This window comes from Saccostrea cucullata, unplaced genomic scaffold (genome assembly GCF_032062105.1).
Source record: "Saccostrea cucullata isolate Sc308-1 unplaced genomic scaffold, CSIRO_AGI_Scuc_v1 ctg1298, whole genome shotgun sequence".
NCBI classification, from domain to species: domain Eukaryota; kingdom Metazoa; phylum Mollusca; class Bivalvia; order Ostreida; family Ostreidae; genus Saccostrea; species Saccostrea cuccullata.
Window position 1 is genome coordinate 96,076 of NW_026924450.1, and position 26,740 is coordinate 122,815.

General features: G+C 34.6%; 1 protein-coding gene across 1 annotated transcript; it reads right to left on the minus strand.

The window, feature by feature from the left end:
- Window positions 1–1,846: 1,846 nt before the first annotated feature.
- On the minus strand, window positions 1,847–26,495 carry LOC134266462 (UBX domain-containing protein 11-like). Its single transcript, XM_062748695.1, has 15 exons — window positions 26,339–26,495; window positions 22,726–22,763; window positions 20,461–20,631; window positions 17,402–17,467; window positions 14,111–14,208; window positions 9,330–9,384; window positions 9,163–9,239; window positions 8,624–8,747; window positions 8,029–8,210; window positions 7,627–7,794; window positions 6,809–7,001; window positions 5,659–5,762; window positions 4,916–4,980; window positions 4,306–4,455; window positions 1,847–2,770 (listed from the first exon to the last, which is right to left on the minus strand). The coding sequence occupies exons 1-15, from the start codon at window positions 26,392–26,394 to the stop codon at window positions 2,641–2,643; spliced, it is 1,677 nt and encodes a 558-aa protein (XP_062604679.1). The 5' UTR covers window positions 26,395–26,495; the 3' UTR covers window positions 1,847–2,640.
- Window positions 26,496–26,740: the final 245 nt, after the last annotated feature.

The following is a 26,740-nucleotide window of genomic DNA, read 5'->3' on the forward strand; positions in this document are numbered from 1 at the left end:
GCATAACCATAGCCTGATAAATATAAATCATTTTTACAGTAAAACAAATCATTTCTGCAATTTATGAAAAAGAATTCAGATTTCAAATATCTTCAATGCTAGATTTGCTTACTGTTTGGCTTAATAACAAAACAGCATTTTTATATTTAAGAAATTTGAATGCTGCAGAAATCTTTTGTTTTACATTTTAAAATTTTCTTTTTCCAAGGTCCACTGTATATCGATATTACAAAATCGTAGTGTGTTTGTATTGGAAATACATTTATTGTCAATTTGTAAGAATGAATTATAAATTGCTGCCGTCAAAGCAAAGCTGTGATAACAAATCGAATGACTTTAGGTCAGTCAGAATATCATTTTATTTTTCTAAATCACACATTTTTCAGCATTATGATCATCCTGTCTACATTTTTACAAATTCAGCCATGGGTTTTAGAAAAAATTAATTCAAATTGTTGTGTAAACTTAGAAAACCAATCCATGACTTTCTGACATATGTGTATATTGTATGAACTGTTATTTATTTGGAATATTATATCTGTGTTTCTTTAGTGGTTTGTTATTATTATAATAGTGTTTAAAATTTTGAGGATTTAAATGTCTGTATTTTATTGAAACAAGTTATGCTGAATCTGAATGGAAGTCCAGGCCCAAAAATTATGAAGCAGCCTTAGACTTAATTAGTAATAGGTTTAGAATCATTTAACATGTTAAAATGAATATTTAAACTACACTGATTGAAGGGGAGACAACTTCTTATAACTTTTCAAATTTTATGTTTTCTAAATTATAAAAGTTTTAGATGATTTAAAAATTATAAAACTGCTTCATGATCATGCGACCAGATACTATGACTGTATTCAAGATTCTAGTGGCTTACATAGATGCTAAAATCATGAATTACTTTGCTAGCCTATGAGAGTCAAAACAAGTGTTTGAATATCATACAGTGTAGCCTAGCAGCTAAGGCTAGCTACTACAATCTTGAATGCAGCCCCCTCTGTGATGTTTTAGTGCTTATTTAGGAACCTTAATCAGTGGTTACAAATATCTCAGGCATTGTGTGATTGTGTGCTCAATTAGATTACCGGGTATACATTCCCATTCCTTGGTCTATAAGCTTTAAGACCAGCTCTATATTTATTTATTTATACTTTTAGTTGTTATAATCATGTTGTTTTACTCCTCTTATGTTGTCTTCTGCTTGTTTGACAAATAAATTATTTTCTGGAAAAAAAAAATTGTTTTAATATCATGTTGAATAGTTTTTGAGTAAAGTTGGAGATTTGCTGATTGGAAAAAACCTATTTCTTTCTTTTTGCAGCAAAGACAGTGCATACAGAAAACATCAAGAAGATAAGTCATAATAAATATTTCACATATCCAAGTAACTATGATGGACAGGTACTCCTTCACAAACTGAATGTGCTGAATGAGATCTTCAGCAGAGACATACTGTAAACGTATTACATTTGGCATTGTGTATTCTATTTAGCGCTTTTGGCAGAGAGAAACTTCCGCTAATTCAAGCATTATGCTACATGTAAATGTCTTGCACACATAAACATAAATAAAAACACACTGAGAAATGCACTAAATCAAATCTTTGCTAACTTGTAAACAAAATCAATTTCTGCCAAATATTGTACATCCTAAATATAATACATTTACAGTATATGTCTACGATTTCACCATGCAAAAAAAAATTCATCTTGGAAAACATTTTGAGGGAGACAATCACAAAAAAAACCAGAAAATCTGCAATGTGATCATTGGAATTTGAAAACCAAACTGAAGCTAATGATATCAAATATTTAAATCAGAAATAAGACTTGAAAAATTCTCCTGGACTACAAAAGCATTTATTTTGGAATGACTCATTAAATGGTCCATCAGGTCACAAAATCTCACTTTTTTGTTATATGCAAAGTTGTTAATAAATGAAATAGAAAAAAAAATAAAGACAAATATACACAAAAAATGCAAGACGTAAATTAGTTCAAATGAGAACTTGGTTTATAATAATGATTCAGTCTTTTTTCAATAATTTTGGATGGAAATGACTAGAAAACATACCCTTACATCTGCCTCTCATACTTGTACAACATTCACCTCTTTACATGTATACATAACACATCTTATACCTCACAACACATACATCTCACTTACTTTTGATCATAATAGGACAACGAACGGGGAAACAAACTTCTACAACATTTATAATGACAGTAATATTAATGATTCATTAAGAAAAATACTGTATAGATTAGCTGTCAGCAGTACATCATCACAGTTTTATGTCGGTTTGCATTAAATAAAAAAAAAATCTTTAAAAAATGTTTATCACAGGGAAATCACAAGCTACATCTGATGTTTAAGTTATCTGAAAATACGATGAAAAAACATTAATTCTCATTGCACAAAAAAAGTTGTATGCAATCTACTTTGCTGTTTTAAAAATTACTACAGCCAGTAAAATTCATAAGCTTGCTGTTCATAAATTTTTTTTTGAACAGTCAGCATGATTATCATCCATACATGTAACGTAATTGAAAGTAAATGCTTTCATATAAAATATGAAGAATTCAGTATGACCTCCATTCACACAACCCATGGCTAGGATATTTTGAAAAGGTAAGATCATTTTTTCACTCGTAAATGTAACACAGCGTTGGGTGTGAGTCCAGCTTCCTGTAGCGTGATTTTCTCGTCGTCGAAGGTCTTACTGGGGTACGCTGAGACGATGTTGTATGAGGCGGAATTGGATGGCCTGTAAAGATAACAAAGGGCAATAACTCTTGGGTCAGGATCTATTCATAACCAAATTTATTGCACAACTCTATATTATACACATACCTACAGTTAAAAATATTGCATTTTTTTATTCTTAATGAATTAGTTTGGTCCTTGATAATGTTGGCAAATCGGACGATTTTTAGTAACCGGTTACTTGCTTCATCTTCCGATCGAGTACCTAGTTAGGCCATATAAAATTGAAATCTTGGTTCTCAGGCCCGTGCGCATCCGTTTTGAGGTAGCCGCATTGCCGATTTTATTGTACTTTTGATAAAATAAAAAGTTGGTGTTGCGGAGACCAATCAGGGAAAAAAATTCTGACCTCATTTGTTTCGTAGTTTAGTATTCAAATATCACTTCCGGTAGCCATTTACAATGAGATTTTGGCTACTTCGTTTGAAAATACATTCGAGGACATTACCTACGATGTTTACACGCTGTTAAGCAATAGATAAAGCAGAAATTTTGACCAGAAATGGAAAGTATATCTGTGATTAAAAAAATTATCTTTATGTTAAAGAAAATTCGGAAATTAGAATTAAAAAAAATACCTCCCTCATCTACTTTATTGCCAATAAAATGAAAAATAAAATGCCGCCCTCCCGCATCTGTTTTGGAGAAAATTGGCCTGAGAACCAGGGAATAAAATTTATATAGCCTTACTCGGATGATTTTTGGTAAAAGTATCAATATCTTTTATTTATCTTATTCTATACTTATCGGTAGTAGTTATGCAAAATACACTGTATAGGGACATTATAATTACAATACACACATACGATATCGCCACATTTTTACGATTTTAAAATAAAGAAAATTAATAGGGAATTCGACACACGAAGAAGACAAATAAATAAGTCATCCTCAATCACTATTTTACACTTTCCTTTTTAGACCCCGCAATATGTCGCAATCAACTAGAATAATTTACATACTCCATAATTAATAGTTGCATATGTAATATGTGGAGTGTCCAGTAAATCGCTGGTTTCCGAATATTTTAAGCTTAGGTGATTTAACAGATTTTGAATCAGCTGTTCTTTTGTTACAACTCCAAGCTTATTATGTCTGCGGTGGCATCTCGTTAAATTATCAAATGAGGTAATTATAACTCAGGCCTTCAAAATATCTATACCCCAAGCAATCAATGCTATCAATTATATAAACTGTGAAAACTAATCAAAACAATTTGATCCACTACAACCATGCACTAGATCAAGTCTAACGGTACCTAAAATTAAGGAAATGTGTAAGTTAGTATACATTTTAAATTATAAAAAAATTCATTTTCTATGCCTTTAATATGTAGAATTTATTTTATCCGAGTAACCGAATAGCAGTTTTACTAACCGATACTCGCATCGTTCGACGGTTAACCGGGTACTCGTTGCCAACACTAGTCCTTGATAAAAATCAAAGAGAGAGAAGTGTAATCTATTATGTGAGTGCACCTATTTCTTATCTCCAATCTCAACTTTCTGTGACAAAGTAAGTATTATATCTCCTTACCTTTGTAGATCTATATATTTTCGTACATCTCCTATCGTCTCATGGAATTTCATTTTCAGTATATACGTGTGATTCCCCGTGTCTGACTTGACGCGTAGCGTCGTGATGTTTCGTGGCGTCATTGGTCGACTGCCTTCATCTTCGTCAAGTCTGAAAACAAAGCATATAAAGTCAAATTAAGTATTTGTTATCATTTCATTCCATCAAAACAGAGTTATAATCACGTCTATAAAACTCCTCGTGTAAAACCCTTAATGCTTCAGACCTGCGTTAACTCTAACGGCACATGTACATGTAATAGCTTTTAAAGTCCATTACAAAACTCTTCTCAAATAGCTTCCACATAAAACTTTCCAGCTTTTCAAATTTCAACTGTATGTTACTAAAACAAGGGTGTTCACTGATAGATAAACAAGTGTGGTCAGGTCAGCCTGGTTCAGTCACCGGTGGCCAGATAGCTCAGTTGGTAGAGCACCTGACCAGAGTATCAGGGGGGCCGGGTTCGAATCCCAGGCTTGTTACACAGCAATGAGTTTCTTAAGAATTTTAATACAGAAGAAATCTTGAGTGAACGTAAATATATATTTATGATATCTGTTGACTAATTTACCTCTTTTTGATGTCCTTGACTGTATCTGTCTCAACCACTGTGACTCCTTGACTACTTCTGGCATCCTGTGGAATAAAACAAGTGTTATATACATTATCATGCTCAAGCTTAAGTTAAAGCGAATTATATTTTATATTATGCCAAAATGTTTTCTGTAAAAAATAATCCTATTTCTTCATTGAATAAAGAATACTGGAAAAAATTTCATATACAATACATTAAAATTACAATCAAACTTGGTTATCTTGATCTCAACAAGCAGAAGAGAACAAAGTTAACATATCTGATGATTCATGATATTAAAATCCTTTTCTTAATTACAGACTGGTTGCTACAGCTGTACCTTAAAGTTTTCCCCTATAGAGTTCCCTATATCAATGATTTACCTTAAAGTTTTCCCTTACAAAGTTCTGTTCCGCATTTATATCAATGATTTACTGTAAACCAACTTTTATTGACGTGCGAGAAGTTTTTGGAGTTTCGCGAGAGCCTCAACATAACGAATATTTCTCGCAGCGAACCGATCTTTAAAGTCTCTTAGTCTATCAACAACATATACAAAAAAGATTTCATTGCAAAAATAAATCTTGAGATCTAGTTTACCCCCAGTAAATCGCGAAAAAAAGTTGTCCTGAATAAAAGTTGGTTTACGATATCTTAAACCTTTTTCCCCTATAGAGTTTCATATATCGATAATTTACCCTAAACTTTTCCCCACAGAGTTCTGTTTATCAATGATTTACCTTAAAGTTTTCCCCTACAGCATTCCGTATATCAATGACTTTCCCATCTTTTATCACAGACTTGGGTAATTTCTGCAGGAACTGGCCCACGGTCATTTTCTTCCCTGTAACCAAACAAGTCACCACAGACTGTATTAAGTACTGCATATGATTAATTAGACTACAAGTTCATATTCATGAGCAGTTAAAACATGTTCATTTATGTTAGCCAACGGTTTTTGGTCCACTAGCTCTCATCCATTTTTATGGTGAGTGGATTGTATACTTAAACCTTTGCTTAGCAAAGATGATACATGTCATTTTTTGGTAAATGACACTTTAAAATTTTTTGAGCATGGCTCTGTTAAAAATAGGATAAATTTTATAACTGAATATGTAACTTTAAAAAAATGAAAAAAATATTGTACAAATTATTTTTAGGTCATAAATATGGTTTTAATGAAAAAATTTCTTAATAAATTTTTATGTTTTATAAAACAAACATCCCTCCTTACCTGGTAGCTCTGTAGCTATTTTGAGATGAGTGTTTTCTGGTGTGTTATTACGAGCGTGTGGTGTCTTACTTACCTGGTAGCTCTGTAGCTATTTTGAGATGTGTGTTTTCTGGTGTGTTATTACGAGCGTGTGGTGTCTTACTTACCTGGTAGCTCTGTAGCTATTTTGAGATGAGTGTTTTCTGGTGTGTTATTACGAGCGTGTGGTGTCTTACTAACCTGGTAGCTCTGTAGCTATTTTGAGATGAGTGTTTTCTGGTGTGTTATTACGAGCGTGTGGTGTCTTACTTACCTGGTAGCTCTGTAGCTATTTTGAGATGTGTGTTTTCTGGCGTGTTATTACGAGCGTGTGGTGTCTTACTTACCTGGTAGCTCTGTAGCTATTTTGAGATGAGTGTTTTCTGGTGTGTTATTACGAGCGTGTGGTGTCTTACTTACCTGGTAGCTCTGTAGCTATTTTGAGATGAGTGTTTTCTGGTGTGTTATTAGGAGCTGCGTGGTGTCTTACTTACCTGGTAGCTCTGTAGCTATTTTGAGATGAGTGTTTTCTGGTGTTATTACGAGCGTGTGGTGTCTTACTTACCTGGTAGCTCTGTAGCTATTTTGAGATGTGTGTTTTCTGGCGTGTTATTACGAGCGTGTGGTGTCTTACTTACCTGGTAGCTCTGTAGCTATTTTGAGATGAGTGTTTTCTGGTGTGTTATTAGGAGCTGCGTGGTGGCTTTTCTCTGATGTTTTGGATTCGGGGACCAGTCTAGATGGCCTGGTCTCCCCTCCCAGAACCTGACCGGTGCCATGAAACACCTCTCGTCTGGTATCCTTGAAGTACACTTCTCTGTAATCTGTGATCTGTAAGGACAAAAAATACTATTTATTGCTTGTATTTAAAAAAATGGAAATATATCTACCTGTATTCAGAATTGTTTGTGACTCAGTATATGTAGCCTTTTACCGGTAGTTTGGGTTTGATTAACTGGACAAACGTCCTGCAATTAATTTTCTTTACTCTCAGAATAAATTTAAACAATATTGAAGAAAATGTATTACTTTGCATTTTGGAAGGTTGTGATAAAATATAATGTCAGTTCTGACTTCAAACTGAAATTCAGTCTCATAGAAAATATTTTTACATCATGGGCTGAAGGTGTTGTTTTTTTAACTTTAAAAAATCTCTAAAATGATCAGATACTATCCTACAGATTTATCTAAGATGCTACAAGTATTATATCCAGGCTGCATTCAAGATCAAAAAGGTTTGCATGTAGGTGTATGTATTATTGTTCTCTTGAAGGATATGATACCTCATGTAGCTAGCCACTAAAGAGGTATAACCAATGCCATTTTATACAGTAGATTCAATAGATGACTGCATAGTTCCAACTCCTAAAGAGTATTCAGTAGACATAACAGTTAAGCTGCAAGGCTAGATATATCTATGATCTTGAACCTAGGACTGCAGAGACAAACAACTTACAACAAAAGGGACTCCATCTGGAAACTTGTTCTGTAACTCTGAAGGGAAGTATCCATCATGGATGTCCTGAATGCACTGTTGTGTGACGGGGTCAGTGAAAGGTCGAAACGGTCCACTGAACAGCATGATTCCATTAGCATACAGAACCAGGGGAACAGGGTCAGGAAGCTGATATAAAAATTTGGAAATTATATTTTTTTGACTGATTTTTTGTCCATCGCATTTAAAGAATATGCAATTAACTATATGAATGGTAGTAAAACTTGAATTCTTTTATTAAAAAGTGTCAATGATTTTAATCAATCCTAAGCCTCATGAGGTTTAGATGTCTTGACTTTTACCAGTTCTTTTCCGTAATGTAGTTAAAAAAAATTAACAAAAGAAAAAAATAAGATTCTGTACCCTCAGTCTAGCCCCATCACTGGTGTGCTGGATCTTGGACACCCCCTCGCCTGCCAGTACATTCAGGTCTTTGATGTTTTCTATGATTTTGTCATAGTCCACCTTGAATTCTGATTGGACGGTGTCAGATCTAGTAGCAGTAGTGGTCACTGGGGCAGGGACAGTGTGGGACAGAGAGGATTCTAAAACAAAAAGGAAGTATAATCAAATTGATAATTTATCAACATGCTAATAATAAAGATTATTTTCAAGTTCAGCACAATGCTAAAGGGGAACAACTCTTACTGTGGACTGAAATGCTCATTCCTCCAACATTAAATGAAACTTTTTTATTCCACTCAGAAAAATTTTAATTTACTACTCAAAAAGTAAACTATTTTTCATGCAAATGAACATTTTCAATTTTAGAACGATACTAAAGCAGAAACAAATCTTACTGCAACCAGAAATGCTTATCCCCCCCTACTAAGAATTATTCTGATTTACTATGTATTTCTACACACACAATAATACAATACAATCCCTGGGGTACCATACCGGGCCTCCAGAACTTGTTATAACCGAGTTTTACTGTACAATCCTGAGGGTACCATACCTGGCCTCCAGAGCTCCTCCTCCCCATCACTCTCGCTGTCAGCTGACGACTTGTCATTGTAGTAGACAGAGCTTGTGTCAATCTTCTCCCACACCCACACCATACCGTAGTCAGCCAGAAACGCCTATAATCAGAAAACTAGATATAAATAAAAAACTCAGGGAGAGAGAGGGAAAGAAGAGTGCTTATGTCAATCCTCTCCCCCACCCACATCATTCTGTAGTCAGCTAAAAGTGCCTGTAACCAGAAAACTAGATATAAATCTAGGAGAAAGACAGAGGGGTAGGAGAGGGGGGTTGTACCAATCACCCACACTTTAGCTTAATTCACCAAAAAATGCTGTATTCAAAAAATCTAATTTAAAATAAAAACCAAAACACAGAAATAGTCAGAAAGGGCATTTATTAGCTTTAATGATATATATTTGAAAGTCCATGTCTTAAAACAATGTAAACAAAAAACATGTACACATGTTTACATTGCTATCTAAAAATTTCTTTTTGAAACATTTCTATGTAAAGGGAAGGTATAAAGCTAACCTCCATTTCATGAACTTGTTGCTGAAGCAGCAGACATTTCTTCTCCAGTTCTCGAGACTCACGAGGGGACATGTCTCCTGCAATCAAAAATTTATTTATAAGATATGTTTCATTTGAAAAATTATGTTAAAGCACAATGTAATGTGTGAGGAACCTTAATTGTTTACCCTGAGCTTTCTTCATTATGTTTACTTTGTCCTCCAATATCTTTATTTTCTTGTCCTAAGTAAAACAATTAATACATGTTAATCATTCATTATACTTAAAGTGTGTGTGTGGACTTAAATTTGAACAAATCTTTTGTAAGTTCTTTTCTGGATCTTAATCTTGTCAGTTGGCTTTCCATTCCTTGCTGCTGTCTTGAGTTTGTCCTTATCTCTGTTGACATTCTTGTGCTTTGACTAAATCTTTCATCTTCCTTAGGTTTAACCTTAACTTTTCTGCAAGATCTTTTATCTGGGTTTGACCTTACCTTTTCCTTAAGTTCTTTGGTCTAGGTCTGATGTTACTTTTCCTATAAATTCTTTTGCTGGGATCTGCCCTAAGCTTTTCTATATAAGTTCTTTAACCTAACTTTGACCTTACCTTTTCTGTGAGTTCTTTTGCCTTGGTTTGACCCTTACTTTTCTGTATGTTCTTTTGCCTTGGTTTGACTTAACCTTTTCTGTGAGTTCTTTTGCCTTGGTTTGACTTAACTTTTTCTGTGAGTTCTTTTGCCTTGGTTTGACTTAACCTTTTCTGTGAGTTCTTTTGCCTTAGTTTGACTTAACCTTTTCTGCGAGTTCTTTTGCCTTGGTTTGACTTAACCTTTTCTGTGAGTTCTTTTGCCTTGGTTTGACTCTAACTTTTCTGTGAGTTCTTTTGCCATGGTTTGACTCTAACTTTTCTGTGAGTTCTTTTGCCTTGGTTTGACTCTATATTTTCTGTGAGTTCCTTTGCCTTGGTTTGACTTAACCTTTTCCGTGAGTTCTTTTGCCATGGTTTGACTCAACCTTTTCTGTGAGTTCTTTTGCCTTGGTTTAACTATTACTTTTCTGTGAGTTCTTTTGCCTTGGTTTGACTTAACCTTTTCTGTGAGTTCTTTTGCCTTGGTTTGACTCTATATTTTCTGTGAGTTCCTTTGCCTTGGTTTGACTTAACCTTTTCTGTGAGTTCTTTTGCCATGGTTTGACTCAACCTTTTCTGTGAGTTCTTTTGCCTTGGTTTAACTCTTACTTTTCTGTGAGTTCTTTTGCCTTGGTTTGACTTAACCTTTTCTGTGAGTTCTTTTGCCTTGGTTTGACTTAACCTTTTCTGTGAGTTCTTTTGCCTTGGTTTGACTTAACTTTTTCTGTGAGTTCTTTTGCCTTGGTTTGACTTAACCTTTTCTGTGAGTTCTATTGCCTTGGTTTGACTCTTACTTTTCTGTGAGTTCTTTTGCCTTGGTTTGACTTAACCTTTCTGTGAGTTCTTTTGCCTTCGTTTGACTTAACCTTTTCTGTGAGTTCTTTTGCCTTGGTTTGACTTAACCTTTTCTGTGAGTTCTTTTGCCTTGGTTTGACTCTTACTTTTCTGTGAGTTCTTTTGCCTTGGTTTGACCCTTACTTTTCTGTGAGTTCTTTTGCCTTGGTTTGACCTAACCTTTTCTCTAAATTCTTTTGCCTTGGTTTGACTTAACCTTTTCTGTGAGTTCTGTCATGGTTTGACTTAACCTTTTCTCTAAATTCTTTTGCTTTGGTTTGACTTAACCTTTTCTGTGAGTTCTTTTGCCTTGGTTTGACTCTAACTTTTCTGTGAGTTCTTTTGCCTTAGTTTGACCCTTACTTTTCTGTGATTTTTACCGGTCACGGTAGCCTAGTGGTAGAGTGTTCGCTTCGTGATCAGGAGGCCCGGGTTCGATTCTCGATCGCGGCGCCGCGTCACACCTAAGACGTAAACAAAGGTAGTGACTGTTCCTTCGCCAAGCGCTCGGCACTTGAAGTGAAAGTCACGGGTCTTTCGGATATGACCTTAAAAACGTAGGTCCCGTGTCACGGTAGGCGTTGGCACGATAAAGAACCCTCACTGCTCAATGGCCCTGAGTGCCGAGTATAGGTCTAAATTTGAAGCCCTTCACCGGCATCGGTGACGTCTCCATATGAGTGAAAAATTCTCAAGAGGGACGTTAAACAATATACAATCAATCAATCTGTGATTTTTTGCCTTGGTTTGACTTCACCTTTTCTGTGAGTTCTTTTGCCTTGGTTTGACTTAACCTTTTCTGTGAGTTCTTTTGCCATGGCTTGACTTAACTTTTTCTGTGAGTTCTTTTGCCATGGTTTGACTTAACTTTTCTGTGAGTTCCTTTGCCTAGGTTTGACTTAACCTTTTCTGTGAGTTCTTTTGCCTTAGTTTGACTTAACCTTTTCTGTGAGTTCTTTTGCCTTGGTTTGTCTTAACCTTTTCTGTGAGTTCTTTTGCCTTGGTTTGACTCTAACTTTTCTGTGAGTTCTTTTGCCTTGGTATGACCCTTCGTTTACTGTGAGTTCTTTTGCCTTGGTTTGACTCTAACTTTTCTGTGAGTTCTTATGCCTCGGTTTGACTTAACCTTTTCTGTGAGTTCTTTTGCCATGGTTTGACTTAACTTTTTCTGTTAGTTCTTTTGCCTTGGTTTGACTTAACCTTTTCTGTGAGTTCTTTTGCCTTGGTTTGACTTAACTTTTTCTGTGAGTTCTTTTGCCTTGGTTTGACTTCACCTTTTCTGTGAGTTCTTTTGCCTTGGTTTGACTCTAACTTTTCTGTGAGTTCTTTTGCCTTGGTTTGACTTAACCTTTTCTGTGAGTTCTTTTGCCTTGGTTTGACTCTTACTTTTCTGTGAGTTCTTTTGCTTTGGTTTGACCCTTACTTTTCTGTGAGTTCTTTTGCCTTGGTTTGACCTAACCTTTTCTCTAAATTCTTTTGCCTTGGTTTGACTTAACCTTTTCTGTGAGTTCTGTCATGGTTTGACTTAACCTTTTCTCTAAATTCTTTTGCTTTGGTTTGACTTAACCTTTTCTGTGAGTTCTTTTGCCTTGGTTTGACTCTAACTTTTCTGTGAGTTCTTTTGCCTTGGTTTGACCCTTACTTTTCTGTGATTTTTTGCCTTGGTTTGACTTCACCTTTTCTGTGAGTTCTTTTGCCTTGGTTTGACTTCACCTTTTCTGTGAGTTCTTTTGCCTTGGTTTGACTCTAACTTTTCTGTGAGTTCTTTTGCCTTGGTATGACCCTTACTTTCCTGTGAGTTCTTTTGCCATGGTTTGACTCTAACTTTTCTGTGGGTTCTTATGCCTTGGTCTGACTTTATCCTTTTCTGTAAGTTTCTTTGCCATGGTTTGACTTAACCTTTTCTCTAAGTTCTTTTGCTTTGGTTTGACTTAACCTTTTTCTGTGAGTTCTTTTGCCTTGGTTTGACCCTTACTTTTCTGTGATTTTTTGCCTTGGTTTGACTTCACCTTTCTGTGAGTTCTTTTGGTTTGGTTTGACTTAACATTTTCTGTATGTTCTTTTGCCTTGGTTTGACTTAACCTTTTTCTGTGAGTTCTTTTGCCTTGGTTAGACCCTTACTTTTCTGTGAGTTCTTTTGCCATTGTTTGACTCTAACTTTTCTGTGAGTTCTTTTGCCTTGGTTTGACTTAACCTTTTCTGTGAGTTCTTTTGCCTTGGTTTGACTCTATATTTTCTGTGAGTTCCTTTGCCTTGGTTTGACTTAACCTTTTCTGTGAGTTCATTTGCCTTAGTATGACTTAACCTTTTCTGTGAGTTCTTTTGCCTTGGTTTGACTCCAACTTTTCTGTGAGTTCTTTTGCCTTGGTTTGTCCCTTACTTTTCTGTGAGTTCTTTTGCCATGGTTTGACTCTAACTTTTCTGTGAGTTCTTATGCCTTGGTCTGACTTTATCCTTTTCTGTAAGTTTCTTTGCCATGGTTTGACTTAACCTTTTCTCTAAGTTCTTTTGCTTTGGTTTGACTTAACCTTTTTCTGTGAGTTCTTTTGCCTTGGTTTGACCCTTACTTTTCTGTGATTTTTTGCCTTGGTTTGACTTCACCTTTCTGTGAGTTCTTTTGGTTTGGTTTGACTTAACATTTTCTGTATGTTCTTTTGCCTTGGTTTGACTTAACCTTTTCTGTGAGTTCATTTGCCTTGGTTTGACTTCACATTTTCTTTGAGTTTCTTTGCCTTGGCTTGACTTAACATTTTCTGTGAGTTCATTTGCCTTAGTATGACTTAACCTTTTCTGTGAGTTCTTTTGCCTTGGTTTGACTCCAACTTTTCTGTGAGTTCTTTTGCCTTGGTTTGTCCCTTACTTTTCTGTGAGTTCTTTTGCCATGGTTTGACTCTAACTTTTCTGTGAGTTCTTATGCCTTGGTCTGACTTTATCCTTTTCTGTAAGTTTCTTTGCCATGGTTTGACTTAACCTTTTCTCTAAGTTCTTTTGCTTTGGTTTGACTTAACCTTTTTCTGTGAGTTCTTTTGCCTTGGTTTGACCCTTACTTTTCTGTGATTTTTTGCCTTGGTTTGACTTCACCTTTCTGTGAGTTCTTTTGGTTTGGTTTGACTTAACATTTTCTGTATGTTCTTTTGCCTTGGTTTGACTTAACCTTTTCTGTGAGTTCATTTGCCTTGGTTTGACTTCACATTTTCTTTGAGTTTCTTTGCCTTGGCTTGACTTAACATTTTCTGTGAGTTCCTCTTTCTTAATTTGACTATATTTTCTGTGAGTTCTTTAGCTGGGTCTGGATCTTACTTTTTCTGTGAGTTTCTTTGCCTGGGTTTGGCACTGAGTTTCTTTGCCTTGGTCTAGATCTTACCTTTTCTATGAGTTCTTTACTCTGAGTCTGACCTACCTTTTCTGTGAGTTCTTTACTCTGAGTCTGACCTACCTTTTCTATGAGTTCTTTACTCTGAGTCTGACCTACCTTTTCTATGAGTTCTTTACTCTGAGTCTGACCTACCTTTTCCGTGAGTTCTTTACTCTGAGTCTGAACCTTCTGCTCCAGTATACTGATCCGTGCCATCATGGAGGACATCAATTCCTGGTCACTAGGGGGCGCTGTAAACAATCAGAACAAAAATGTGTAATACATTCAAATATGTATAACATGTAATGCAGTCATATACATGTAACATGTAAAACAGTCAAATACATGTAACATGTAATACAGTCAAATACATGTAACATGTAATACAGTCAAATACATGTAACATGTAATACAGTCAAATACATGTAACATGTAATACAGTCAAACATGTGCAATATGTAATACAGTCAAATAAATGTAACATGTAAAACAGTCAAATATGTGTTACATGTAATACAGTCAAATATGTGTAACATGTAATACAGTCAAATATGTGTAACATGTAATACAGTCAAATACGTGTAATATGTAATACAGTCAAATACATGTAACACGTAATACAATCAAATACCTGTAACATGTAACACAGTTCAATACGTGTAGCATGTAATACAGTCAAATACCTGTAACATGTAATACAGTCAAAGATATGGAACGTGTAATACAGTCAAACAAATGTTACATAAAACAATTTCTTCTTGAATTTGAATGGATGAGCTATCAGATCTATTGCCATTTATGATGCTTTTAGTTTTTTAAAAGATGCAGTTTAAGTTGTATACACTTATTGTCAATAGAAATTGATTGCCTGTTTAATCAACTTCTCCCTGAAAATAATTGTTGTTAATGGTTTTCAATTTTTTTTTAAAACAGACTAAGTACTGAAACAGTCTTAAGAAAGCATGTTCAAGCTCAATGCCCCTGGCTTCTTTAAAGATGGACAGATCTAACTTCATCTGGAATGTACAGTATTAGAAATCCAGATTCTTCATGAAGAATCATGCACATTGAAGACATAATGATTTTGCCTCAGATTTATTCTCTCTTTCATACTAATTATCATTTTTCAATTTAATACATCAATATGGCAACACAATGTAAGAGATTTCAAATTTAAATATCCTAGCAAATTTTACAGCAAGAATTAAAGCCTTAACACACATCAAACAAAATCAATTACGACAGATAACAAACATTATTAGAACATTACATCAATTTAAAACAAGCAAGTCGTCATTACCTTGAATTGTTCACTTATTCATACTCTTGTCTAATACATGGTTAGTATGAAATTAAATCCTACACCATGTAGTATGAAAATAAACTTACATTGTACTTTCATCTTGTAGTTGATATTACCTGAATTTCAGTATACATGTATTCTATAATAACTTCTTTGATAATTGAGTAAGATAATAAGTATGAGATACTTTAAACAAGAGGCCCAGGGGCCACAGCGCTCACCTGAGCACATCGGGCTTGAATTTCACCCCCCCCAGGCATTCATCATTTGAACAAACTAGAATCTACACTACCTGAGGATGATTCCATATAAATATGAGCGCATTGGGCTTGAATTTCAACCCCCCCCCCAGGCATTCATCATTTAAACAAACTAGAATCTACACTACCTGAGGATGATTCCATATAAATATCACTAGTCATAGCTTTGAAGTACTTGAAAAGAAGATTTTAAAAGATTTCCCTATATATCCCTATGTAAAATTTGGGTTGGCCATTTTGGCCCCACCCTAGCTCCGGGGGTCATGATTTGAACAAACTTGAATCTACACTACCTGAGGATGATTCCACATGAGTTTCATCTTTCCTGGCCCAGTGGTTCTTGAGAAGAAGATTTTTAAAGATTTTTCCTATATATTCCTATGTAAAACTTGGGTCGGCCATTTTGGCCCCACCCTAGCCCCGGGGGTCATGATTTAAACAAACTTGAATCTACACTACCTGAGAATGATTCCACATGAGTTTCATCTTTCCTGGCCCAGTGGTTCTTGAGAAGAAGATTTTTTTTAAAGATTTTTCCTATATATTCCTATGTAAAACTTGGGTCGGCCATTTTGGTCCCACCCTAGCCCCAGGGGTCATGATTTGAACAAACTTGAATCTACACTACCTGAGAATGATTCCACATGAGTTTCATCTTTCCTGGCCCAGTGGTTCTTGAGAAGAAGATTTTTAAAGATTTTTCCTATATATTCCTATGTAAAACTTGGGTCGGCCATTTTGGCCCCACCCTAGCCCCGGGGATCATGATTTAAACAAACTAGAATCTAAACTACCTGAGGATGATTCCACATGAGTTTCATCTTTCCTGGCCCAGTGGTTCTTGAGAAGAAGATTTTTAAAGATTTTTCCTATATATTCCTATGTAAAACTTGGGTCGGCCATTTTGGCCCCACCCTAGCCCCGGGGGTCATGATTTGAACAAACTTGAATCTACACTACCTGAGAATGATTCCACATGAGTTTCATCTTTCCTGGCCCAGTGGTTCTTAAGAAGAAGATTTTTTAAAAATGCCATTAATTTTTAACAAATTCATAATTATCTCCCCTTGGAAAAGGGCATGGCCCTTCATTTGAACAAACTTGAATCCCCTTCACCCAAGGATACTTTGTGCCAAGTTTGATTGAAATTGGCCCAGTGGTTCTTGAGAAGAAGTCGAAAATGTGAAAAGTTTACAGACAGACGGACAGACAGACAGACGGACAGACAGACAGACGGACAGACAGACAGACAGACGGACGCCGGACAAAATGTGATCAGAAAAGCTCACTTGAGCCTTCGGCTCAGGTGAGCTAAAAATGAATAAGAATCCCAAACTAAGTACTGCACAGTTATAAAAGGGTTAGTATATCATATACATGTGTACCTATATATTTTAATAGATAAAAGAAAATTTGAAAGCAATGGCAGGAGAATTCAACAATAGACACATTGGAAAAGGTACATGTATTTATATTATATAAAATTTGTCAGGAAAGAATATGAAAGGTCGGGAAAAAATTCTGATAGCAGCATTATAAACCAAGAACCATTATGATTGATTGAGGTAGAAGAATTTTTATATCAGACAAAAGTAAATACATAAATGTAAAGGAATCTAAAGTAAGCATTTAAATAAAAGGGATCCTGATTCAAAGAAGAAATCTGGTGAGTGGAGCCCCAGTAACTTTGCGATGTACATGTACATATAATGATAAAATAAACAAATTAATCTGAAGGGAGAAAAAAATTATACATGATAGTATGATAGTATGATATTGAAAAGTCCAGATCTACAAAGAATAGCTTATGATGGAAGATAGCGCTATAGAGTATATAAAAGTCTAGACCATAGCCACACCCATAAAGGGGTTGATTGATACCTGTCAAAAACGTAGCATTATCAGGGGGCGTGTCATCAATAAATGACGACGAGGATTTCAATCTCTCTGTAAAGAAGGACATCAATCAATATTTTATCTTTTTTTTTTAAATCTCAGTAGAACTTTAACTATATCAACACAATTTATATTATTATACTTTCATGTTAAATACTAAAATCTGATTGGTTTAGACGCAGTTAACAATCTGTTCTATTACCCTCAGCCTTAGCAACACACGTGACAACGGGTAACACAACGGTAATGCCTAATGCGCGTACGGTTCACAGTAGAATTCTCAAAACGTCATTTGCGCGTTTGAAAGAACCAGAATAAACTTGACGTCAATAAAAGCTTGCGTCCGATGAAGCTTACTTGAAAACAACAAACGACAGACGAAACATGCTTGTGAGTGCAGAAATAACGAAACTTTAGATGATAAAGGACATGTAGAGTATCAAATAAACAATAAAGAGGTCATCAAATCTTTTTCGAAGTAGCGGGGAGTTTGAAAGCTTTCTAAACGTGAACGAAAAGGCGATCGACGATTTGTATTGCTGACAGAGTAAATCAAGAAGACATTCAGTATATAATAAAATAAATGGTGCCTGTTTTGGAATTTTGAAATTGACACCCCTCGGAAAACTATTGTCAACCTCCGCTGACGCGTCAGTTGACAATGGTTTTCCTTGGGGTGTCAATTTCAATTATTACCTAACCTACTATATAAATTAATTAAGGCATTAATCAGGCATTTTGAACTGTTTCATGGTTTACTTTATGTTTTTGCGTGGTCATGAAACAGTGAACTGTTGACCGGTCCACAGAATGAACTGTTGACTGTTTAATTAGCGTCATCGTGATATTCAAGCGTTTTGATGATCACGACATCACTATTTACCTGCTTTATAATTAATCAAATTTAAATAAAACACACAAACAATCCATTTATTAAGTATTACTTTAAATTAAAAATATTAATTCAATCTTTATATTATGTGTTCAGCTAATTAATAGCCATTCTCTGTAACCACTTAAACTTCGTTGCCACGCATTGTCACCGATTTTGATGAAACTTCACCCATGCTTAGTACTTGACACCAGAAACAAATATCAAACAAAATTTCGTTGCTATGTGTCTCGGTTGCTATGGCAACAGCCGGAAAAGTTTGAAAAATCAAGATTTTCAGCCACTTTAAATCTTGACTGTGGCTTAATAAAAACTAGAAAAAGCAAACAAGTCATTCTCACAAAAACATGACACCTTGATGTCACTTATATTGTAAAGAAAATGTTTAGAATATATCTCTAAGTAAGTGGTAACCAAGGATACATTTGGAATACATTTAAAATGCTGAAATATGCTGTAAAACACTCCGTATTCACTAATGGTAGGTGTTACATGCTCAAACTCAATCAACGACTTAAGAAAAACAATGAAAATGTTTGACCATAAGTATATAAGTATAAGCAATATTATTCTATAAATAACCTTTATGGTTGCCATGGTAACATAGTGTTACCATGCAAAACCAGTAACTAAGTTTGGGTTAATGCTACTGTCTTGAGGAGAAACATGAAAATTCAAGATTGGCAAAATATGCATCCTTAGGACCTTACAACACCAAAACCATAAGAAAAATTGGGTATAGTTGCTACTTTGCAGTGTTACCATGGAAACAAAGTACCAGTGCTTAAAAGTGAATTATTTTTCACTGCATTAAGAATTAAATTGCCATATAACCAAGAAACAAATTAAATGACTCAGCTTGAATCATACTTATCTGTTAGAACTGAAGTTGAATATCATATATTGATAAAATTTGATGAAGAAAACAACACTGTTGCTATGGTTACCAAGAAGGGAAAATGTTCGAATTTGTGAACTTTATATCAATATTAAACCCTGTGTGCCAACTTCTTGCATCCACTTAGAGATTGGATGATAGTCAAAATTAAAAGTCAGGTAAGCTGTTAATAAATATTAATCATAAAAGTTTTGGGAATCTACATTTAAGGGTACGTATCCAAGGACAGAAAATATTTTTCAGGTATTTAAGCATATATTTTCTGCTTATTTCCATAGCAACGCTCTATTTAAAGAATCTAAACTGAATTTTTTCAAATGGGAAAACTAGGAGCACACCAACATCTTCAAAAATTGATCATCAGTTATGAGAAAATGCGCTTTTTTAAAAGATATGATCAGATTGAAACATACAGAGTGTTACTTTGAAGGCTCTCTGTGGTATAAAAACCTTGGCAACCACTGCCAACCAAAATGAAATATCATATTTTGTTCTTGGTATATGTTTCAAGGCTCTTTTTTCTATTATTTGGTCACATTTCATCCTATAATTGCTTTTTATTTTTACGTGTATGACTTTATAAAATTCAATGAATATTATTTTTACTTTTGAATAGTTTGTTACCATAGTAACGTATGTAATAGTTAATTTACCAAACATGTTTATCATGCATTTGAGACATCTGACTTTCAACTTTTGGAAACTTTGCCGCAAATGTTAACTATGGGGCTCTAAACATGTTAAAAAATGCCATTTTTCGAACTTTAAGACATGTTGCCATGGTAACTGTAAATCATAGCAACCAATTTTTGCCTGATTTCAGTTTAGGGTATCAAAGACTTTTATCGTAGAGAGTTTGGAGAAATTCTGAGACTATGCGTGCCACAGCTCCTATATAAAAGTTCAAGTCATTACAGAGAATGGCTCTTAATAGACAAGTATAGTATGTGAATAAACAGTTGTGAAAATGTTTTATTGATTGTTTGTGTGCTTTTATTCCAATTTAATTAAGTATAGTAGGTTAGGTAATAAAACACTTATTCAATGACTACTCGGTGAAACAGTCAAAATGTTGTCCCTCGGTAGTGGGGGAGACCTGGGAAACTGTTGCCCGAGGCCTTCGGCCTCGGGCAACAGTTTCCCAGGTCTCCCCCACTACCTCGGGACAACATTTTGACTGTTTACCTTGTAGTCATTAAATAAGTTATACTGTTACCCTCCAAAACAGGCACCATTTATATAATAGATACACACCCAGTGGGGGGTTGTTGATCCTGGGGACAGGTGTACTGTGGGTGACGTGCGGTCGGGAGGTGTCCAGTTTGGGCAGCCCCCCGTGGAAGGGGTCAGCTCTGGTGTGGCTCCCCTTCAGCCGACTGGCCGCCATGTTGGTGGTGATTTCATCAAGTAAACGACTCTCATCCTCTGCAAAAAATGCAAGTTCTTGAAGGAAAGACAAAAAATAAGGATACATGTGGTATTCCCTTGAGTTTTCTTTGAATAAATGACAGATTATATTTTTGATCTTGGGAGATTTTCATATTTGCTGAGACAAAAATTATGAAACTGCAGAGAGCTCATTATTATTTTCAAAGAGAGGACTGATGTAAAGAAGGGACTTTGAAGAAGAAAGAACAATAATCTGTTATCAAAGCACATAACTCAATTGCAAACAATGTGCTGTACTGCTATAAACATATTTAACAATGTCATGTAATGCAATACCTTTGTATGAATTGGAACAGATACCCCCCCCCCCACCCCTTTCCATCCTCACCTAAAAAAAAGACACTTACCAATAAAAAGTTGAACTCTCCAAGGCAAGAAATGACAAGACATGGTCAATAAGTTGCTGACAATTAAAAATTAAAGGCAAAACACAAAGTCCAGCACTAAAATAATCCCCTTCTAAGATAGCTTACAGTGTATATTACATATAATTAAATGGCCTAACTGTAACCTTTAAACCTGGAATTCATATAAAATAGCTTCTAAACTAACAAAGGGAGTTGATATTAAACCCCCTAATAAGGACAAGCTTTTGATAGAAGATTTATAAAGAATATTTATCCTGAGGTAAAGCCACGGACATGTGCACTGCAGATGTCATCAATTGAAATTCAGCCATCTACATCATTCTATTCATATGTACTAACCTTGAAAGTTTTTATCAGGGATTTAAATTGATTTTATTTATTGATTTCTTTTGATACTTAATAGTTCATTTTGCAACCTCATAACTTATGTTGTTGCCCGCTACTTATTATGCTTATAGACATTTAAGAAAGCTAAAAAAAATGGCAATCAGTCTTAAGGACCCTCTCGACACAAGTGCAAAATATTTTTTGGACATTGAGAAAAATATATTGTATAAAGGAGTTGATATTGTGCTTATTTATTCAATTTTTACTATATGGTGCGTGGCATTTACCCCCAGGAGAAAAGTTCAAAGACAACACAGTATCAGTGAATAGAAATCAATGTTAAATACTTCAATTGATTGATTGATAGTATATTGTTTAATGTCCCTCTCAAGAATTTTTCACTCAATATGGAGACGTCACCGTATGCCGATGAAGGGCTTCAAATTTTGACCTTTACTCGGCACTCAGGGCCATTTAGCACTGAGGGATCTTTATCGTGCCAACCCCTGCCGCTGACATGGGGTCTCGGTTTTTAAGGTCTCATCCGAAGGACCCGCAACTTTCACTTCAAAGTGCCGAGCGCATGGCGAAGGAACAGTTGCTACCCATTTTAACGACTAGGTCAGTTGCGGCCGAGATACGAACTCACGACCTCCCGATTACTTCATTTGAGAAAATACATGTAAATAACACATTCAGTTAATCTATCTTGGCCTTTTAAAATGACAAAAATACTTTAATTAATTACAAATTGAGTAATATATTGTAAATTTCTATTTTTTTTTGAATTTAGATCAAAGGGCAGATCACTCTAACTGCAGAAAAATACCTTAGAATCAGCACTCTTTAGTGTGCAGTGTAGAGAGGGTTCTTAAAACAGTTCTAAGGTCAACCTGAATATTTTACAGAAATTACGCTAATAATATAATAAATGAAAAAAATGCCTTAATCTAATTATAAAACTATCAGAAACGGTAAATCTATTTATATTTAAATGGAATCCACAGGTTACTGTAAATGTATTATATTTAGCGTGCACGATATTTGGCGGAAATTGATTTTTGAACGAGTTAGCGTAGATTTGATTTAGCGCATTTCTCAATGTTCTTATTTATGTATATATGTGCAAGACATTTAGCGTTGTACTTGAATTAGCGGAAGTTCCTTTCCGCCAAAAGCGCTAAAAAGAATACACCGCCAAATGTAATACGTTTACAGTATATTTATATTTTTCCCTCAGTTATAATGAGGATTGAGACTATTTAGTTTGAGTGTATCTCAATCAATGGGTACACAGTGAGTACACAGTCATTGGCATAGAAGCATGACATAAATCACCATCAGTGTATATGTCTAGAATACTAACGACACTTACCAGAGTAGGCAGGGCTCCTAAAGGGCATACTCCTGGAACTGAAATAAATTATCATAATTATCATATATATATTGTTTATATATATTATTATATATGATTTAGTGTTATGCATCTTAATTAGCATTAAGGTAAGAAGTTATCAATATACAAATTTACTTTTCACATGCATGCAATTCAGTTGTCAATACATAAAAATAGCTATTGTAAAATCACCTATTTTCGAGGGGTCAAATTTCCGTGGTTTGAGGAAAATATATTGGTTCATGGGGATTTGATTTTTCCTTATTGAAGAAGTCTGTTCAGTAGTATTTTATGTGTAAAATTGCATTTTGTGGTGGACATAAATTTTCGGTTCTTTTCATTCCTTGAAAACCATGAAAATTAACCCCCTATGAAAATAAGTGATTTCACAATATTTATTACTCTTTTTGCATTTTTAAAATGGCTAGCAAATAATTTTGCCACTTTCCTAATGAAAAAGCAAAAAGAGCGATGTACATGTACTTTTTATGCCATATTCAGACATATTATCTGAATTAAATTTACCTTGAACCTATTACCTTGAATTAAATAATTGAATTGTGTGTATGTCTAAAAAGTGTCTCACAAACAAAATGCAATTTATGTAGTGGTACTTTCCATTACCAATAAGTGACAGTGTGGTATCATTAAGTAAAACTTTATTTTCTTTTCAGATTAAAACAAAAGCTATTCAATCACACTATGTTTAGATGTACATATCTTTGCAAATTAAAAGTCACAAAAAATTGCAGTGAAATTCTTTACAGTGTATTCCCAACCTGAGTTGTAAAAGCTGACTTAATCCCAACTGCTTTGTAATGTATATTTTTTAAAACTGTTTTTAAAAGCTTGTCAATGGTCATGATGGTTGTCATTTAAAATTGTCAATGATAATTTTAGATGTTTCACAGCAAATACAAACACATTCAGATTAAAGACATCAAATTCCAGACCCTTTTCTTCAGACAATATTATGTCACACACCATTAAACTCTGAATGTAAAACACCTCTACCTTTCCTTGGAGCCTGGGTTACTCAAATCATCATGTCTTCTGGAGGAATATTTAGTTAAATTATAATAAATACAATCATACAGCTGAACTTTGCATTCTCAAACTCAAATAATAAATCAAAAAAATATACCATGGATAGTCATAATTTTTACTGAATTTAGCCTCAATATCTTTAACTCTAGCTGCAGATCTGTAGCTTTATGGTTTTATATGGTCAAGACTACTATATAAACCATAATGCTACAGATCTGCAACTACTTGAACTCTTGGTTACCTCAACATTTTTTTTTAATTACATTGAGTTCAAGATAAAAGTTTGACTGAAGCTGATATTTGACTCTGAGTCACTAATTTAAATTATAATATTATAACCATTTTTCTTTTGTAGGACAAAAACTCAATACTGTTTTGTCAGTAAAAATATACATACATGTGTACTACCAGCTCTGGGTAATGGGCATTATCATAACCTTAGTCTAAAAAAGCACCTGTCTCAATTCTTCGTGATGACTACAATTAACCAAATTCTTGGAAACTTTCTTACCCAGTTTAGGTATTGATAGGTGGATAAGCAATTTCAATCATAAAAAAAAAATATATACAGGTAACTCTCGAAACCTCGAAGTCTGCGGGACCGAAGAAAAACTTCGAGAGATCAAGAGTTCGAGTTTTAAAATTAGTCATACCGGATGTAATGATTTTCATGCAGTTCTTACCTTTTACACGTGGTTTTTAGAAAATAAAGATATGTTTTCGTATTTTAAGTGAATATTTATTAAACTGAGTAAAGCAAAAAATGTGCATCATCTTTTCGTGTTTTTTTTTTTTAAATATCATACGGATATCATTCTACTCGTTCGTTACATGAAAACGGCATAGACCAGTGTCGCGTGGTACATAGCATTGATTTCTGACTTTTCCAATTATGCGCATTGAACGAAATTCTGTTTGTACAAAAAAGTCGTCATATTGACAGCGAGGCTGTTTCTGAATTTTCATATTTCGTTAAACTTTGAAACTGGTTCGAAATAAAAATTTAATTCATTGATTGTTTCGTCTCGTAATCTGCAATTACAATTTCTCATCGACACTACGTTTCTGAATTATCATAATACAGACAATGATAATTATTTTGATAGCATATAGGCACCATAAGATTAATTATAAATCAATTATCACCTTGCAGATTAAGTGTCACCTGAATAAACATCCTGTTTCACGAGACCCGCATCTTCTGCCTGGGGTCATTAAATGTCCAGGTAAAGTTGCTAATTATGTAACTCTGTATACACAAAGCCACTTCGAGGTATCAAGGGTGAATTTCAATAGAATATGCACAGCGGAACTGCAATTTTACTTCGAGAGATCAAGGGTTTCGAGAGATCAAGAGTTCGAGAAATCAAGAGTAAATTTGCTTAGTTATATAGGGAAAAATTTCGGGACCGGAGACTCACTTCAAGCGATCAAGAACTTCGAGAGATCGAAGTTCGAGCCATCAAGAGTTACCTGTAGTTTGTAATATTAACCATAGAATGTTAGAGTATTCCAAGTCCATTTATTCAGAGGCCATGTTCATCATCCTAAATAATAATGTACATCACTACACGCACATGTTTCAGGGCTCGACATTAACTTTTTTTCCTACTTGTCCATTCGGACAAGTGACCAAGACATTTACTTGTCCGAATTTCAACTTCACCTGTCCGAAAATTTTCAATAAAGTTCGATAGTTTCAACTTGAAAATTATAATTCAATCCATTTATTTACACGTCATGCACTTTATTGATTCTAGATATATACATGTATATTATTGATAAATACAATATTAAACACATAAAACGAAAATTTAATCTAGGCTTTCTGTCCTGACAATAACATAAATGTCATCAAGTGAACCTGTCAACATCAAACAATATTCACACTTCGTTTCGTATCTTCCATGATTTTTCAGTAATGTATTATGCAATTAGTGAATTTCGATCCCGATCGAATGTGAACTCAATATTAATATAGTGATATAAATCGGGATCAAAGTTTGGATTTTATGTACAGCTTCCGTCTTGAGACTACCGATTTAGCTTTCAACAGTCGGTGTTTTTATTATTTAGAGACCCCTTTACGTTAAAATGCACTTGTCCAATCGGACAAGTGCCCAGCAATATTCACTTGTCCGAATTTATTTTTCATTGGTACCGGACAAGCGGACAAGCGTTAATGTCGAGCCCTGTGTTTCAACCAACAGTATAGATTTTTATATATATTTACTTGACACAACTGTCACTAAACTGTGTTTTACAAGAAGAATGTACAACAATATCAATTTTGTTATGTTTGTCAGGGTTTTTTCACATAATTTCTCTCCCCCCTCCCCTCCAACACACATACACCCTCCCTCCCTGAGATCATTAAAAATCCAATGGCAGGAAAAGAGTTCAAAAAATGTAGTTAAAATATTGATCACATATATTGTCTTTTTGGTGAATTAGTAACAAGTTTAACCATACTGTAAAAACAGGCTGAAGTACTTATTTTTGAAATGTGTAATGCAGAAACCAGCCAACATTAATGAAAACTTACCCTAAAAGAAGCGGATTTTTATGCGGTTTCTTTAGACTTGAAAGCGGGGAACTCATTTTAAACTGCTGTGAGAATAATGACTAAGCCGGGCAGTCTGAAATATCAATATAATAGACATAAATTTTTAACTAAAGTCACGTATTCGTTTACATCTAAGGACGCCATCATACCGGAAATACTAAATACTAACATATGAAACCCAACATGATCATATTCCGGAAAACTTGCTTTAGTTAGTAAGTAAAATTGTTATATTTAGTAAAAAGTTTATACAATGACTTTTTTGTATTAGTTCGTTAAAATAATTCTACAAAGTCTGAACTGCAACTTTGTGTAATTACGTTAATTAAAAGTTCGTATTAACAGGGACATATATACTAACGGGATAGGCAACTACCGCAA

Coding starts and splice junctions, on each gene's coding strand:
- LOC134266462 (XM_062748695.1), bottom strand. CDS start 26,394: ATGAGTTCCCCGCTTTCAAGTCTAAAGAAACCGCATAAAAATCCGCTT. Junction 20,632..22,725: donor TAGGAGCCCTGCCTACTCTG/GTAAGTGTCGTT, acceptor CATTTTTTGCAG/AGGATGAGAGTCGTTTACTT. Junction 8,211..8,623: donor GGAGGAGCTCTGGAGGCCAG/GTATGGTACCCT, acceptor TTTTTGTTTTAG/AATCCTCTCTGTCCCACACT.